The sequence below is a fragment of the Oncorhynchus nerka genome, linkage group LG12 (assembly GCF_034236695.1).
Source record: "Oncorhynchus nerka isolate Pitt River linkage group LG12, Oner_Uvic_2.0, whole genome shotgun sequence".
NCBI lineage: Eukaryota > Metazoa > Chordata > Actinopteri > Salmoniformes > Salmonidae > Oncorhynchus > Oncorhynchus nerka.
This window is the reverse complement of record NC_088407.1, coordinates 27,963,475-27,979,332: the sequence shown is the minus strand read 5'-3', so window position 1 is coordinate 27,979,332 and position 15,858 is coordinate 27,963,475. Positions and strand designations below refer to the sequence as shown.

The following is a 15,858-nucleotide window of genomic DNA, read 5'->3' as shown; positions in this document are numbered from 1 at the left end:
GTTAGGGCCTGCATAAAGCTCTCCCAACGCAGAGTCCCAACACCTGACCACTGCTACACCTGGCTATCAGCGGAGCCTTGTCTGGCAGCGAAACAGTTCATTCAGCCTCATTTATATAGCTGACATGGCTGACTTGCTTAAACAAATGTAGTTTATACTGACAATTGAGATGTACAAACCATGGAATAAGGGGACAACAAGCGGATACAAGGCAATCTGTAATTTCCAATAAGACATTAATGAGGAAGCTTGGACAGATGTAGTCAAAAGTTCAGCACTTTTGAAATTTACAGCAACAAAATTCAGAACATGGGCCGTTCTTACAGTGTTCTTTATGTACACCAAGTCAGAACGTGTAATAAATAAAGGGGGCATATTAGCAGACAATGAAAACTCTTAACGTTACAATATTCAAAGATTACATTTCTCAAAAACAGGTTATAGGCTACATGTGCACCACCAAGTCAGAACAGTTGGCAAAATCAAGAGGTGAAAATAGACCAAATTATTAGGGTGAGGCACATGGGCTACTAACAGCTTTCTACACAACATACACTTAGTATTACTTTATTAGCTACAGTATACATATCTCCTTGGCATATTACATAATGTATGCAGCAGCAAACAAGACATTTTTGGACTCACCTTGTTGTGCTGTGCTCACTTGAACAGGAAGTTGGTGCGGTGGTCCTTCGTGGGCAAATTCTGTCATCAAAGTCTGGCATTCTTTGGATTTATGGTGCTTTCAAGACAATTGGGAACTCTGGGGAAAAAAGGTTGAATCATGTTGACATCAGTGATCTTCAGGTTGTAGCTCTGGAAAGAGGCCCGGTTTCCCAATTTACAATTCTGAGTTGGATGAAAGTTCAAAACGTATTTTCCCAGTCGTGGCTCGTTTTCCCCCGAGTTCCCAGTTGTCTTGAACTCACAGAAGTCAGATTTTGCAGTTCCGGGTTAAGTTGTTTTAAGGGTGGCACAAATCATGCTTCATTGACAGCATGGCAAATGTTGAATGTTTATAATTTTAAACTAGGAAAAGAGACCCTTAATCTTAGACTTGGGATCACACAGCCACTCCACTCCGAATAGCAGGCTAATGATTGCTTTTCAATGATTGCAGTTAGCCACTGATTCCTTCCAAACCACTCATTGTTGAATTTGAGATTTCCAATTTGTTGTGTAATATTTATGTCCAATAGCCAATGAGCAACGATACGTTTTAGCTATAATTTATCTTCATATGACAAGGATTAAAAAGGATTTACCAATAGATTGTCGACTTGATTCATGATGAATGCTAGCTGAGATTTTGAAAGTATGAGATTTTGAAAGTATGATGTTTACATGAACAGTCCAATCGAAGCTACTGGGGATATAATGTGTTTTGATGTCATTTTATCTGTGTCCAATGACGTTGAGCCTTCTTGGATGGGCACTAATGTAACTCTTAGTGTCCCCATGAGTGACAGAACACTGAGCCAATCATGGTGCAACGCTCTGTATTTTCTACTGGCTTGCCCCACCACAGAAAGCCCTGAGCTTGGCTGAAACACCTGCATTTTGGAGCTGCCTTACTCAAGAAAACAAAAAAGAGACCATGTTTTTATGCAGCTTTATTAACTTAACTTTATTAACTTAATAAAAAATATATTATTTTTACATTGTTTACAAACTGATATGTGACACATGAATTAATATGCAAAAGCCCCCCATCCAAAACAGGAAAGCCCCCCCCCTTTAAATGTGGGGCTCAAAACAGGTGGGGCTCTGCAAATAACGTACCAGCAGTTACTTTTCTAAGACTCAGCTCCACAAACAAGACAGGTGGCACACTTTTGACGGGACATTATAATTATAAGTCGTGCCTTTCTGGAAATGGGAATTATATGTTGTGTCTTTAAAAACATAAGAAAAGACAATTGACTTGATCATAATTGAGCATTTCTGAGGGAATCAACAAACTAGATGAGACATACTCTGCCTAGGCCTCCAAAGCTACATACAGCAGATGGCACACATAGTTTAAAGCAGAAAGTCTATGTCCCGACGACTGCATTCCGTTGCTGTCTGGTGAAAACCTCTTATCTCAAAAACAAAAACCTTTCAGGAAATTACCATATTTTCCCATTAACGAACATACAATTATGAAACTTCAGAAGCTATTTTGAATACATGTTCTTGTTCTTAGAGTCATGAAATGTTCCAAGTACATCGAGGGGAGTTGATGCTTTCGGTAATTAAAATAAAAAATGCAAATTGGCAAAAATGGAGTTTAAAGGTTTTCATCAGACAGCGACAATGTGTTTGTGCCAGGTAAAATTGGACATTGGTCTTTGAGGTTTGCAACACGAGGCTCACGTGGTTTTTAGCAGAACTCTACATCACGAAGAGTGCATTTGTTTGTGCCAGGTAGAATTGACAGTTGGTCTTTTGAGGTTTCCCAAGATACAGAGACTATATGCAGAGATTATTAAGAACACTGCCTACCCTCTTAAGGTCTCTCTAACACGGCAGCATGTCAGCTCAGATTTGATTACTCTGAGTTCACATATGCCTCTCCTGTTTGCCTCTCCTGTGTGTCATCAACCTGCAGTCGAGAGGGACTGACGCGTGCGGAACAAGAGACGTCATGTATAGGAAGTGCGGGTAAATAGTTGGGATATATAAGACGTAGATGGCCAATATGCCTTAAAATGGCTTGTGCGGTCGGGAGCGGCATACGCTCCTGGAATGATTGATGTGAGGTATGGATTGACATGTGTGGAGAGAGCATTCTATGTACAGTAAATCATCTGGATCAGAAGTGGCTGGTAGGAGGAGATACCTGAGGATGTGCTCATTGTAAAGGCTGAAATTGAATAATTGGAAAGGTTTCAAATACATCAAACACATGGTTGCTATTTCATTCATTCCATTTCAGCCATTACAATGACGTCCTCCGATATCTATCGATGGAGTTACATAAATAGCTGGCATGTACGGTGTCCATATTAGGACACACGTCCATGGAGTGTTGGAGGAGACCTCTGTGGTTTCGATTGGAGGATGTGGAAATCGGCCAACGCAATTAGATTCATGCTGGCTGTGAGCTGTACGGTTAAGTCAACTCTCTATCTGTTTCTTTATGCCTGAGTTGCTGCTGCTCGGAAAGGAGACTCAGATTTGTCAGTGGTAAACAGAGTATTGTGCTGTGACTCATCTGCTTCTTCCTGTTACACAACTTCCTTCTTGATTCACTAGTAGAGAAACTACATTTCCCAGTAGTGTGGAGTTAGTTGAACTACATTTCCCAGTAGTGTGGAGTTAGTTGAACTAAGTTTCCCAGTAGTGTGCTGTTAGTTGAACTAAGTTTCCCAGTCGTGTGGAGTTAGGTGAACTACATTTCCCGGTAGTGTAGTTTTAGTTGAACTAGATTTGCCTGTAGTGTGGTTAGTTGAACTACATTTCCCTGTAGTGTAGGTTTAGTTGAACTACATTTGCCTGTAGTGTGGAGTTAGTTGAACTACATTTCCCTGTAGTGTAGGTTTAGTTGAACTACATTTGCCTGTAGTGTGGTTAGTTGAACTACATTTCCCTGTAGTGTAGGTTTAGTTGAACTACATTTGCCTGTAGTGTGGAGTTAGTTGAAGTACTTTCAAAATAACATGGTTCGTTTGTAGATAACTCATTTTCTCAACATGTAGTGGGTTCGAGTGTAAAAAGCTCATCACTACACATTCATCTCATTTGAAGTAGAGTCCTGCTATTACATATTGCAGACTTCATTTTCTGCAGTTGGCCTGTATCTTCAGATTGACCAGGGGTGGATTTGGAAAGTCCATCTAACTATCTGACCAAATCAATTCTGGTCAGATAAATACAGATGACTGGGCAAGCAGCTGAAAATAAGAAGGACATGGAACCATCCAAATATCTATCTGAGGGACAGGTATCTGAGAGACAGATAGGCACACAAACAAGCTTTTGGAAAATAATCACCAGCCTTGCACATCCCCTCTCCCCTCCTAATCCGCCCCCTGGCCCCAACCTAACTAGGAATTAATTAACAAGCAGACGCCCGTTTGCATACATATCCATGTCATTACTAAACGACATACAAAATAGGCATACAAACACAACTTATCAGCACGGGGGAGGCTATTTCAACTCATTATGTGGACAGTGTTGTTTACCATCGGTTAGCACGATAAGCTAGAAACCCAGTGAAGGGTGGAGAGAACACAACTGGGCAAAAGGGAGTCAGGGTGGGGAGGGGGATGAAGGCGCTTGAGGCTCGGCTTGGGGCGCTCTGGACCCTTATAAGCAGTCTCCATTAGCGTTGCCAAGAAATCCTTCTAATCAGCATAGTATCCCGACACCATGAAATAAACTGGGCCAGACAGGAGGGGCTTGCTACTTGTTAGCATGTGTTGGATGTGGCTATGGAGGGTATGTGGAGTGGATGCGCACCACAGTGTCGCATCCTCCCTAATTGTGTCTTTGAACGTGCCAATTTATGGAGAGTACGGGCTAATTAGGTCCCTTTGACATTAGCCACATTGGCTGTATCATAGTGATGGGGAAGGCTCCAACAGGCTCACTATTATGATCAGGTTCAGTGTTCTTAGTTGGGTTCCACAGCGCCACGCGTATCTGACTTGATTATGGTTAGAAATGTGGCTGGTGCCACCATCGTGCAATAATGATTGGGCTGTTTGTATTAGAAGGGCGTGGCCATTGTTTTGGCTGAACTTTTTCGATCATGATCATAGTGCCTGGCTTTCAAAGGTAGACCGGTAGTTGGGATTCTGTTTTTTTGTTGTTGTCTCTGATCTCTTTGATATTGTGTTAAAACAAACACCATATTGACCATCAACATCTGATTGTAAATGTAGATAGGTACAGGTAGATTTCAGTGCCCAATCAGTGAATCAGATAGAGGGTTGAAGTGCATAGCCTGCCAGACATATTTTTGTTTTTATTTTACACAATGCAATATCTGGAACTTGTATGTATTAACCACTGCTGTGTGGCTCAGTTCGTATGGTAAAGCGCTTGCAACGGCAGGGTTTGTGGGTTTAAATCCCGCCGGGGCAAAATGTACAGACGTGGGGCTGTATGTCCCTATGGGTAAATGCGTCTGCTAAGATGGCATGTCGTTGCTATTGTATCCATTGCTTGGAATGTGCCATTTTTCTTCATATTTTCCTCTTAAGCTACCTTAGTTTGTCTGTACACTTTAGCGAAACGCACATCACATGTCAATGAGTGCCGGGCTGAAGAGGACCTATGTATCTTAGAAATAATACAATGTCATTATCACATATTTCCAGAGGACCCAGAATACCACAGACACACTGCAGGACATGACGGGGCGGAACATGACAGACTTCCTTTTAAAGACCTACAAGGAAGCAGGCAGAAAAAGGTAATTTGACTTATTTGTCATTTTAGTCATTTACCAGACACTATTATCCAGAGTGGTCATTTTGCATTCACCTATGTGCTTGGTAAAACTTGTGTAACATTCAGATATAATGCCAACAATGCAGCCGGAGTTATCTAAGATAACGTGTATAATGTTCAACTCAAGGTCCTATTCATGATAAGTAATCTAATCTAATCTAATCAAATTAAATGTTACTGTGTGTGTGTGTGTGTGTGTGTGTGCGTGTGCGTGCATGTCTGTGCGTTTATTCCTGTCTTTGTGTGTCCATGCGTTTTCATATCTTATTCAATTGCACTGTGATCTCTGCCCCCACAACTACCACTACCCACCACTCAAGGTATGGAGGGATTTCTGTCGGAGGGGTCAACTCCCAAGTCAGGATGACTGAACCGGAAATAGAAGCTGTGATCAGGGATTTGAGGAGCCTATTCAATTCCTCCCAGGTATGCTATGGATATTGGAATCGTGGTAGTCTTACTGCCGGCCGTGGTACAGCTTGACTACTGAGGGAAAGCGCATTAATTTAATATGTGCCTGTGTGGGAGGAGGATAGACAAGGTACGTTTGCTGCGGTTGAAAGCCAGAAGGGGTCTTTGGAGACCTCAATTCACTGAGGTCCTTGGATGTTGTTTATCTATGTTCAATTATGCATAGACGTAGAAACCAAGGACAAACCCAGCTTATAAAACCGGCCTGATAGCTAATGCTAAGCTTGTGCTCTTTGTGAAACATGGACTTGAATCTGCTTGAGTGACTCTTGAATTTCAATACATTACCTTCAAATCGAACTCAGAGGAAAGTTAAATCTCAGATAGACTTTTTGGTGTCCATGGAAACTGGGTATGATGTATTTAAAATATTTAGTTCTTCCTCTCTTTCTCCTCAACACACTCAAACAAGCGTACACACTCCCATTCTATCTATCTATCTATCTACTCTCTCTCTCTCTCCCTTTCACTTACACTTGCACACATACCCCCCACACACACACACACACCCTCCCACACACACACACACACACACACATACCCTCCCTCCCACACACACACACACCCTCCCACACACACACACACACACACACATACCCTCCCTCCCACACACACACACACACACACATACCCTCCCACACACACACACACACACATACCCTCCCACATACGCACACATACCATCCAAACACACATACCCTCCCACAGACATACCCTCCCACAGACATACCCTCCCACAGACACACACACACACACGCTCACACCCTCACACACACACACACACACACACACACACACACACACACACACACACACACACACACACATACATACCCTCCCCCCACACACACACATACATACCCTCCCACACACACATACATACCCTCCCACACACACACACATACATACATACCCTCCCACACACACACACATACATACATACCCTCCCACACACACACACATACATACATACATACCCTCCCATACCCTCCCACACACACACACATACATACCCTCCCACACACACACACATACATACCCTCCCACACACACACACACATACATACCCTCCCACACACACACACACATACATACCCTCCCACACACACACACACATACATACCCTCCCACACACACACACATACATACATACCCTCCCACACACACACACATACATACATACCCTCCCACACACACACACATACATACATACCCTCCCACACACACACACATACATACATACCCCCTCCCACACACACACACATACATACATACCCTCCCACACACACACACATACATACCCTCCCACACACACACACATACATACCCTCCCACACACACACACACACATACATACCCTCCCACACACACACACACACACACATACCCTCCCACAAACACACACACATACCCTCCCCCCACACACACACATACCCTCCCACACACACACACACATACCCTCCCACACACATTAAATGTTCAAACCTGTTGGAAACCCGGACCTCAAACTTCTGTGAGATCAGCAGAATGATGCCCGCCCTCGGGGCATCTTCCCCATCCTTACCCAGGGCACTTCTCCATGCTCCAGATTCTCTACGCTAACACAACTTTAATTAGTCGCCGCAGTGATGATGTAACTCTAATGGCCGAGCATGAGCCGTTCCCAGCTCGTGCCTTTCCCTTATTAAAGTGGAAAATTGTCCTTGAGATATGGCTAACTCGCTGACTGTGACTGGGTCCCAAATGGTACCCTATAGTGCAGTATTTTGGGCCGGGCCAAAATAGGGTGTCATTTAGAATGCAATCTGTGTCTGCTTGGGTTGCAGAAGGAGAGAGAACAGTAGTACTCTGCTGTACCACCTGACTGGGCTGGAAGTTAGCTTCTAAATTCATGTTCATTTTTTGGGGGGGTGCCATGGGTGAAATTGAAATGAGACTCAAAGGATTCTGGGATTGATTAGGATGACGGATACAATAACATGGCAGAAACAGAACACACCGTGCTTGAAGACGATTAAGACAGACTAGTAAATAAAGTAGTCAAATACAGTGTCTTGAGAGCCATACCAAAACAGCTTTTAACATAGGTTGCAACTTGTCACGCACTCAACACAACACGTCGTGCCATAGTTGTATCACTGGCCATGGCTGTGGCGGCCGGCCGGCTCATTGCCATACAAACATCACTTTTTTTCTCATTTGCCATCACCCTTGAGGAGGAAGTTGTTTCGTAAGGGATTAGCAGCAGTAAACGCTCGCTGGGGTTCCATAATCCCCCTCTGTCTCGCCCGCGGTGAGTCTTCCCGTCTGGCTAAGAAACCAGTGGAACAAGCAGCTAATTCTCAGGAAGACCCAATTCCCATGTTGTGCCTGCTACGTTGCCAACCTGCGCCAGACTCTTTCTCCCTACACCTCAACCCCCTCGGGTTTCCTCCTCCCTCTAATCCCATTCCTCAAAAGGGAGAAGTAAAAGCAAAATATACATAAAAGCAAAATGTGAGTCCCAGCTTTGAGGAAAGGAGAATTACAGACAGAAAAAAGTGTTGTAGTTCCTGGGCTCATGAATAGTAAATGAGCTTGAACAGGGAAGTAATTTAACACAGATATTTATGTCGGTGTTCTGTGTGTTTCTGTGAAATTTCTGAAATTCACAATTCAGAGAGATAGGAATGAACCAGAGTCAATGTTATCAGTATAATCACAGTCTCTTGACCAATGTTTCCAGCTGATAAGTCTGTACGTATACAACGTCAGTTTTGGCATAGAGGAAAGGGCGGAGTTGGGACATCCGACTATCTTATGTCACTGCCTTATCCTCTTGTTGCCCTAGCGTAAATACTGTATCCCTCACAAAAAAAGTTTCAAATCGCGATGTTCTGGCATGTCTGCCTCGTGATTTGCTGGGAGAGTTGTCTGTTTTTAAGACGACCCTCCCCTTTTCGAAGTTAATAATAGAATCCATCATTAATCCCAGACCAAGTGCTGTCGCCGCCCTAAGGTCCGGACTCCATAGGACCCAAGCAAAGTCCGATTTGAAGATGAGAGAAAAGATATGATGATAGTGAAATGTTCATGGGCCTGTTCCCATCCTAGTCCTCTTGGGGGTGACATGGGGTCATCTCTCTCCCTCCTCCTTCCTCTCTCGTATTGTAGGCTTTTGATCAAGGTGAGGGGAGCCATTTGCATTGATTTATATTACACCTGTAACGTGTGCAGTGTGCACTGGGCTGAACTGGAGCTGGGCACAGGTGGGATGACGGACCATCGCAAATTGCACGCGGTGGCCCAGTCATCTGCAGCAGGCCCATTTCACATGAAACATGACCAGAGTGTATTTTTTAAGGTGACCCATTCGGCCCACTCCAGCTTGGTCCTGTAGCTGTCGTGTGCTATATGTTATAACACCATGTTATTTCCATAGTGAGAAAAGAGAGACATATTAAAAATCAAAATAAATGAAAGAGAGAGGAGAGCGAAACAAGTGGAAGGCAGTCCTGGGTTGTCGAAGTCATTCGACCCCCATTCGGTCATCAACATTGAGTCATTCGGCTCCCACTCCCACCTGCCCTCTATAGCTCTAGTACTCAGGGGCCATATGCGTCAAGCATCTCAGAGCAGGAGTGCTGACTTAAGATCAGTTTTTGTATCATTTAGATCACAGTAGATAAGATGACATGGACATGGGGGCAAGCGAAAGGCAGTGTTGCAGGTTTGCCAAAATAACAAGAAAATGAATGTTACTTCTCAAGCCTATATAAAATAAGTGGGCCTCAGCAACCTACAGGTATTGCTGAGATACCTATCCCCCTCTCCTGTTCTGTGTTGTTTTGCATTTCAAAGAGGATATGTATTTTCCAAGTGTGTCCAATTAAGCCCTTTTCTGTTGTTTTTTAAATTCTCTCCTTCATTAGGATAACACAACCGATCAGATGCTCCTGAATACCGAGATGCTCCTGAAAGAGCTCGGGACCAGGGATAATGTCAAGGTATTATATCATCATTCATCTTGAGGCTTAGAGACTCAGAGGTTCCTTGGTGGCCATTACCATTTTTGTTTGGTCATCATCATGAGTGCTTTGTGAGCCGACACAGTAGCAGGTATAGCCCAACGCTGGTGCAGTACATAGATAGATCTCTGCCTGTGTAGTATGATGCTAATTTGATAGTTGCTTTTTTTGTTCTAGTTGCTGTTATGTAATGAAAACATAATTGTGTTCATGTAGTAAGCATGGCGAGGGCCATGCTTTACATTGGCATTTAACTGGACTAACTACCAGGAGCACTCTGCATCATTTCCATAAAATAAGGAAATCATCACTCTTCCACTCAGAATTAGCTAAATTAACAGTGGTAATAACAGCCTCCTGCATATCTGATGATACAATATAGTTCCATAACAGATGTACTTATACCATGGAGTAATGGTTATGTTATGCTAAGTGTTTCCACATCTTGATAATTGTTGTCACTTGCTTTGGCGCTACATAGGTATTGAGTAAGGTACTCTCCATGGGCTGGTTTTCAAGACCAAGATTAAGACAAGTCACGGATAAAATCAAAATAAACTTTAAATGGAGAATCTCCATTGAACATTATTTTTAACCTGGGACTAGCTTTAATCTTTGTCGGGGAAAGTGTATATATGCTTTATATTGTCTGTGAACTGTAGCAGCAATAAACCATCTGTCATGTCTCTAGGTGTGGTTCTACAACCAGGCGTGGCACGGTATTGTATCGTTCCTCAATGTGGCCAACAACGCCATCCTGAGGGGCAACCTGCCGCCGGGTCATGACCCCAGAGAGTATGGAATCTCCTCCTCCAGCCACCCCCTCAACCTCACCAAGGCTCAGCTTTCCTACCAGGCAATGTAAGTCGGGTTGTATCAGCTCTGGTGTTCCCCTAGGTACTGATCTAGGATCAGTTACCCTTCCCCAATCCTAACTGTAACCATACATGGGGAAAATGCAACTCTGACCCAAGATCAGCATCTAGGGGTAACTTTACCCTATACCTGTTCTATCACCTGTACGACAGGCCACGTGGAGCCAGAGGGAGGGAGGGAGGGGTTTAGACAGAGGGGAGGGAGTGAGGGAAGCTGGAGCGGCAGAACGAGTGGCAGAAGTCTGAGATGGAGAGGGAAAAGTGGAGAGAGGGAGAGGGATAGTATTAGGCTGGCGTATAGATGAATTGGGAGATTGAGAGGATGAGGCCCTCTGAGAAATAAAGAGAAATAGAGATGGGAGAGAAAGGCAGAAAAATAAAGAGTGACGGAGAGAAAGAGAGAAATAAAGACAGAAAGACAGAGAGAAAGACAAGAGATATAGATTTGTGTTTGTAATAGCACACTAGAGGCGATCCCATGGGGACCGCCCGCTTTCACATACTGTTGCTTTATAACCCAAGTGATCAGTCTGGAGCCCTGAAGCTTCCCCATGAGATCTCTAGTGTCAATGAGGGCGTTATAGAAGTACAGAACCACAAGCCTTCACTGTCTAATGCAGTCTGAGTCTATCATCGATCTAATTTCCATCATCGAGAAAACCCCTCTCTGAAATGAGATAATGTAACACATAGTAACATATGGTGTAGCGTAATACAAGTAATACGAGTAATATAGCATAACATAATGAATTACTTAACATGTGAAAACATACAGTAGCATATAATAGCACTAGCATGACATAACACAGCATAATAAAATAACATGCCGTAACATATAACATAACATTGCATAGCAAAAAATATAGGGGACGGCCAAAATAAAGGAAACGCCAACATTCCCGTGTCCTAATAGGGCGTTGGGCCACCACCAGCCACAACAGCTTCAATGCACCTTGGCATAGATTATACAAGTGTCTGGAACACTATTGGAGGGAGGTGACACCCTTCTTCCATGACAATTCCATCATCTGGTGTTTTGTTGATGGTGGTGGAAAACGCTGTCTCAGTTAGCTGCTCTAGAATCTCCCATAGGTGTTCAATTTGGTTGAGATCTAGTGAATGAGACGGCCATGGCATATGGTTTACATCGTTTTCATGCTCATCAAACCATCCAGTGACCATTTGTGCCCTGTGGATTGGGGCATTGGCATTCCATGGGAGCCAAAATAATGGCCTACCCAGCATTTTTTTATACATCCTAATTAAGCATGATGGGATGTTAATTGTTTTATCATCTCAAGAACCACACCTGTGTGGAAGCACCTGTTTTCAATTGACTTTGTATCCCTCATTTACTCATGTTTCCATTATTTTGGTAGTTACCTGTAGCATAGCATAACATTTACATCGCAAAACATTAAGCTCTATTTCTGTTGTCTTGTACATCTTTCTCTGTAGATGCTTAGTTTTCACACTTTGTTTGCTGAAATGTCAGTTTCGATGTTGAAACCTGATGAGATCCTGTGGACGCGATCAATCATGCCAGAGATACCATTTCATTCCTTGTTCCTTTGTTGTGGTACCAAGTAAGGTATTTATGTAGTGGCCGGGTGTTAGCAACAGTGGTGAATTAGAGAGAGAAGCTGGCTTGGCTAGAAGATAATTACGACAGCTTCCAACCCATAAATTCAGCCCAAGACAAATCTCTCTCTCTTTCTCTGTGTCTCTTTGTCTCTCTCTCTCTCTTGCTCTCTCAATCTCCATGTAGGCCCTGCCTGTAATTTATTATCCATGATCTAGAGATTAACTTGGGATTCTCCTTCCATGTCAAATGAATTACTAGAGGAAAAAAGCTAGGGTGTCCGTGTCCTATGTAATCGTGCTCGTGTCCCTGCATCATTGCCTTAATTCAAGAGTTGTTTCCCAGTCAAAGTATGGTTTTCAATGTATCAGATGGGGAAACATGGAGGGGTGGTTGTGTTCGGGGATAGCTTCTGTCCAGGCATTTTGTTTGACTGACCGCAGTGCTCTGCTAGCGTAAGAAGACACAGTAAATCATCATGGTGGTTCTATGTGACCTGGAGCTTGCCTTCGGTGAATCAGAGAGAGACCTGTTCAGTCACTAAATCTCCAATGTCCTTTAATAAAAGAGAGCTTGACATTTAGGGCTTTGCATACGGTCTTCACAGAAGGTATTCGTTTTTCTGGGTAGTTAGAAAGAAACATCCTTTGTCATGAGTTTCCTTTTTTTCTTTTTTTTATTCCTTTTTTTTTCTACATTGGTAGCACCAAACAGATGTCGACAAACTAGTCATTATTTGGACAACTAGTCCCTCAGTGTTCAATAGAATATGGCTACATATACTGGAATGGAAAATTGTTTACCTATACAATTGAAAAACAGATGATTATTTGGCTACTTCATTATGGTTTTCTAACCCCCCCCCCCACACACACACACACTCTAGACCTTGGGCAAAAACAACTGGAAAGACCAGGCACATTAAAACACATTAAAAGCTTCTCCCCAACTATACAGTTTGTTACTTTACTAGCAGGGTGCGTGTTCCCTCACAGTGATAAGCCGCTAGTCCTTGTTCAGGGTTACCTCATTAGCCAATCACTTGCCTCAACTAATCTTTGGCCCTGTTGAGTGCGGTCTAGATAAGCCTGTTGAAAACTGTTGAAAGTGGGGTAGCACCCACTGCGTCAATTATTTCATGTTTACGCATCCCAATTACGTCCAGGCCATGGCGGGGCTGCACCTGATGACTAATGTAATATGTTAATTATCTGGCATGTAGTCTGGTGAGAGATTGTGGCACGGTGGGGAGGGAGGAGGGACGTTTGTGTGTGTGTGTGTGCCTGCCTGCCTGCCTGTCTGTCTGTGTGTGTGTGTGCGAGGAGGTGGTAGAATATACTGTAGTCTGGTTCACAGCTAAATAAGCGGAGCAGCAAGGACGTTTTGACAGCAACACATTGGAAATTAAGATGTATTCTTATGCAGGAGAGGTCAGCAGCTTCTGAGGAGAGAGAAACGGTTGCGCCTTGCCCCTCGCAAGTGAGTTGGTAAAGAGATTAACTCTTTGAGCCTCTCGGGTTGATCTTTAGCTAAAGACGTGCTCGCCCATTGCCTGCAATCTGCAATTAGCTAATAAACTACACAGGGGGGTAACTAAGACCGTAACATCTATAATCACCAACTCCTCTAGTGTTTCTTCTTCAATGTGGATAAAATAGCAAAGAAGAAATCCAGTTTGAGGAAGATTTTTTATTTTGGCCCACTCCATACCAGCTAACATGAATAATTGAAGTGCTGTTGAATGACCTGTGACCTCAAACGGCCAGCACCTCTCTGGTGCAGTTTCCATCTCTTGTTTGTGAACTTCCAAAACCTCCTCATACCCGAAACTCTGTTAGATGTGACAGCAGAAAGCAGAAAGAGGGGGATCTATTCATCAAAAGAGACCAGCAGGAGCTCTGAATTGACAGAATGTGAAAGTATGGAAGGCAAGAAAGCACAACATGCCTTTAGCGGGGTGAATGATATTCAAACAGCATGGAGGATCAAGAGTTTCCATGAAGAATCGTCATTGGTTCTCAGAAATGTTTTCAGTAGTTTGGCCTGATTGCTAGTCAAAAAGAGAATTCAGTCAAACTGAGTCATCTATTGGTAACAAGCTAATACATAAACTAACAGTATATTATAGAACATAGATAGAATTGGTCCAACCAGCCATATTTTACCTATAAATAAAACCATATGGGACTTGTATGCTAATACTCGACATTTGATTTAATTTTAGTCATTAACCCAAAAAGCACCAAGATGACAAAAACATAATTTCGAAACCATTTTTTTTATCCTCCTAAAATGTAAGGACTTTGTTCTATGATTTCATGTTCTCTGCAGCGTGCGTACAACCCGGTGTAATTAGAATGCTTATTTAGAATGTCCAGTTTCGATTGACGCAAGTCAGCGTTTGAGCAGGCCACACTGTTTTTTTCACAGAAACATTTTGCACAAGCACAGTCCTTACACAGTTATGTACAGAATGTGACCGTTTTATTTTGGATGCAATGTTCAGACATTCACAGAAGTAGCGACAGCGCAGCACAATCATCCAAACTGGAAAAATGTAGGCTACATTAGTCCTCGCGCTAACTGTGGAAAGACTTAGGAAAGTGGTCACATTTAGCTAACTCTCAGCTGACAGCAACCACATTATCAATGAGCTAATAGCAATTACTATTTACTAATTCATCACATCATGGGTGAGCTCACCATTGATCGAAATAATTTAGTAAAACACTTTCTTTAAAATCGAAAGTAATCTGACGATGGGTAGTTTGCGCTCCAACATGTTTGTTTTTTCCCGCGTCAAACAAAGATGAGAAGAGAGGACCATTTGAAACAGTGAGCGCATTCTGACATCACGTGCACAAAATAACTGCCACTGCTGCGACCGTAAAATATTTGTAACTCACGCGTGAAAAGTTTAATATGGAGAAATGAAAAATAATCCCCCTTTTGTGTACTAGTGGTGTGTCTAAACTGAACAGTTTGACTCAATAGTTCACTTTGAGATAAAAGCACCACGTTTGTCACAGACGTAGATAGATGTAAGTACCCTGAAAATATATAGATATGGAGCCACCCCTAATTTGGCACCTTGGGGCCATGGCAGCCACTATAACTGAAAAATAACTACAAAACGTGAATACATTTTTAGCTTTCAGTCAATGTCTCTGTACCAAGTTGAGAGTCTCACATTTCAGATGCAATAGCTGACATGCATAAAGTTGCCGGCCCATCTGTACTTACCCCGAATGCTTTATTTGCTACGTTTGCCATATCAGACAGTGCTCTCAGAGTTTCCATTACTTTTTTTTTGCTTGTTTTAGCAGTAGCACAGTAAACTTGATCCCAATACTATTGACATATCGAACCCTGTCGCGCGCTGTAGCTACGTCTAAAAACAAGGACGTCCTATCGGAATTCCTCCATCTTTATGCACCTTCGCCATTGGACGTGAGTTGATAGCCCATAGCGTTACAAA

General features: G+C 42.9%; 1 protein-coding gene across 1 annotated transcript in view; it reads left to right on the top strand.

Annotated features, from left to right (window-relative positions):
• Positions 1–15,858, top strand: part of LOC115138075 (phospholipid-transporting ATPase ABCA1-like) — a 225,346-nt gene that overhangs the window by 144,508 nt on the left and 64,980 nt on the right. Inside the window, exons 33-36 of the mRNA XM_029674482.2 lie at positions 5,313–5,407; positions 5,766–5,871; positions 9,828–9,902; positions 10,615–10,784. Coding sequence (XP_029530342.2) covers positions 5,313–5,407; positions 5,766–5,871; positions 9,828–9,902; positions 10,615–10,784 — 446 coding nt within the window. The remainder of the gene's footprint in view (positions 1–5,312; positions 5,408–5,765; positions 5,872–9,827; positions 9,903–10,614; positions 10,785–15,858) is intronic.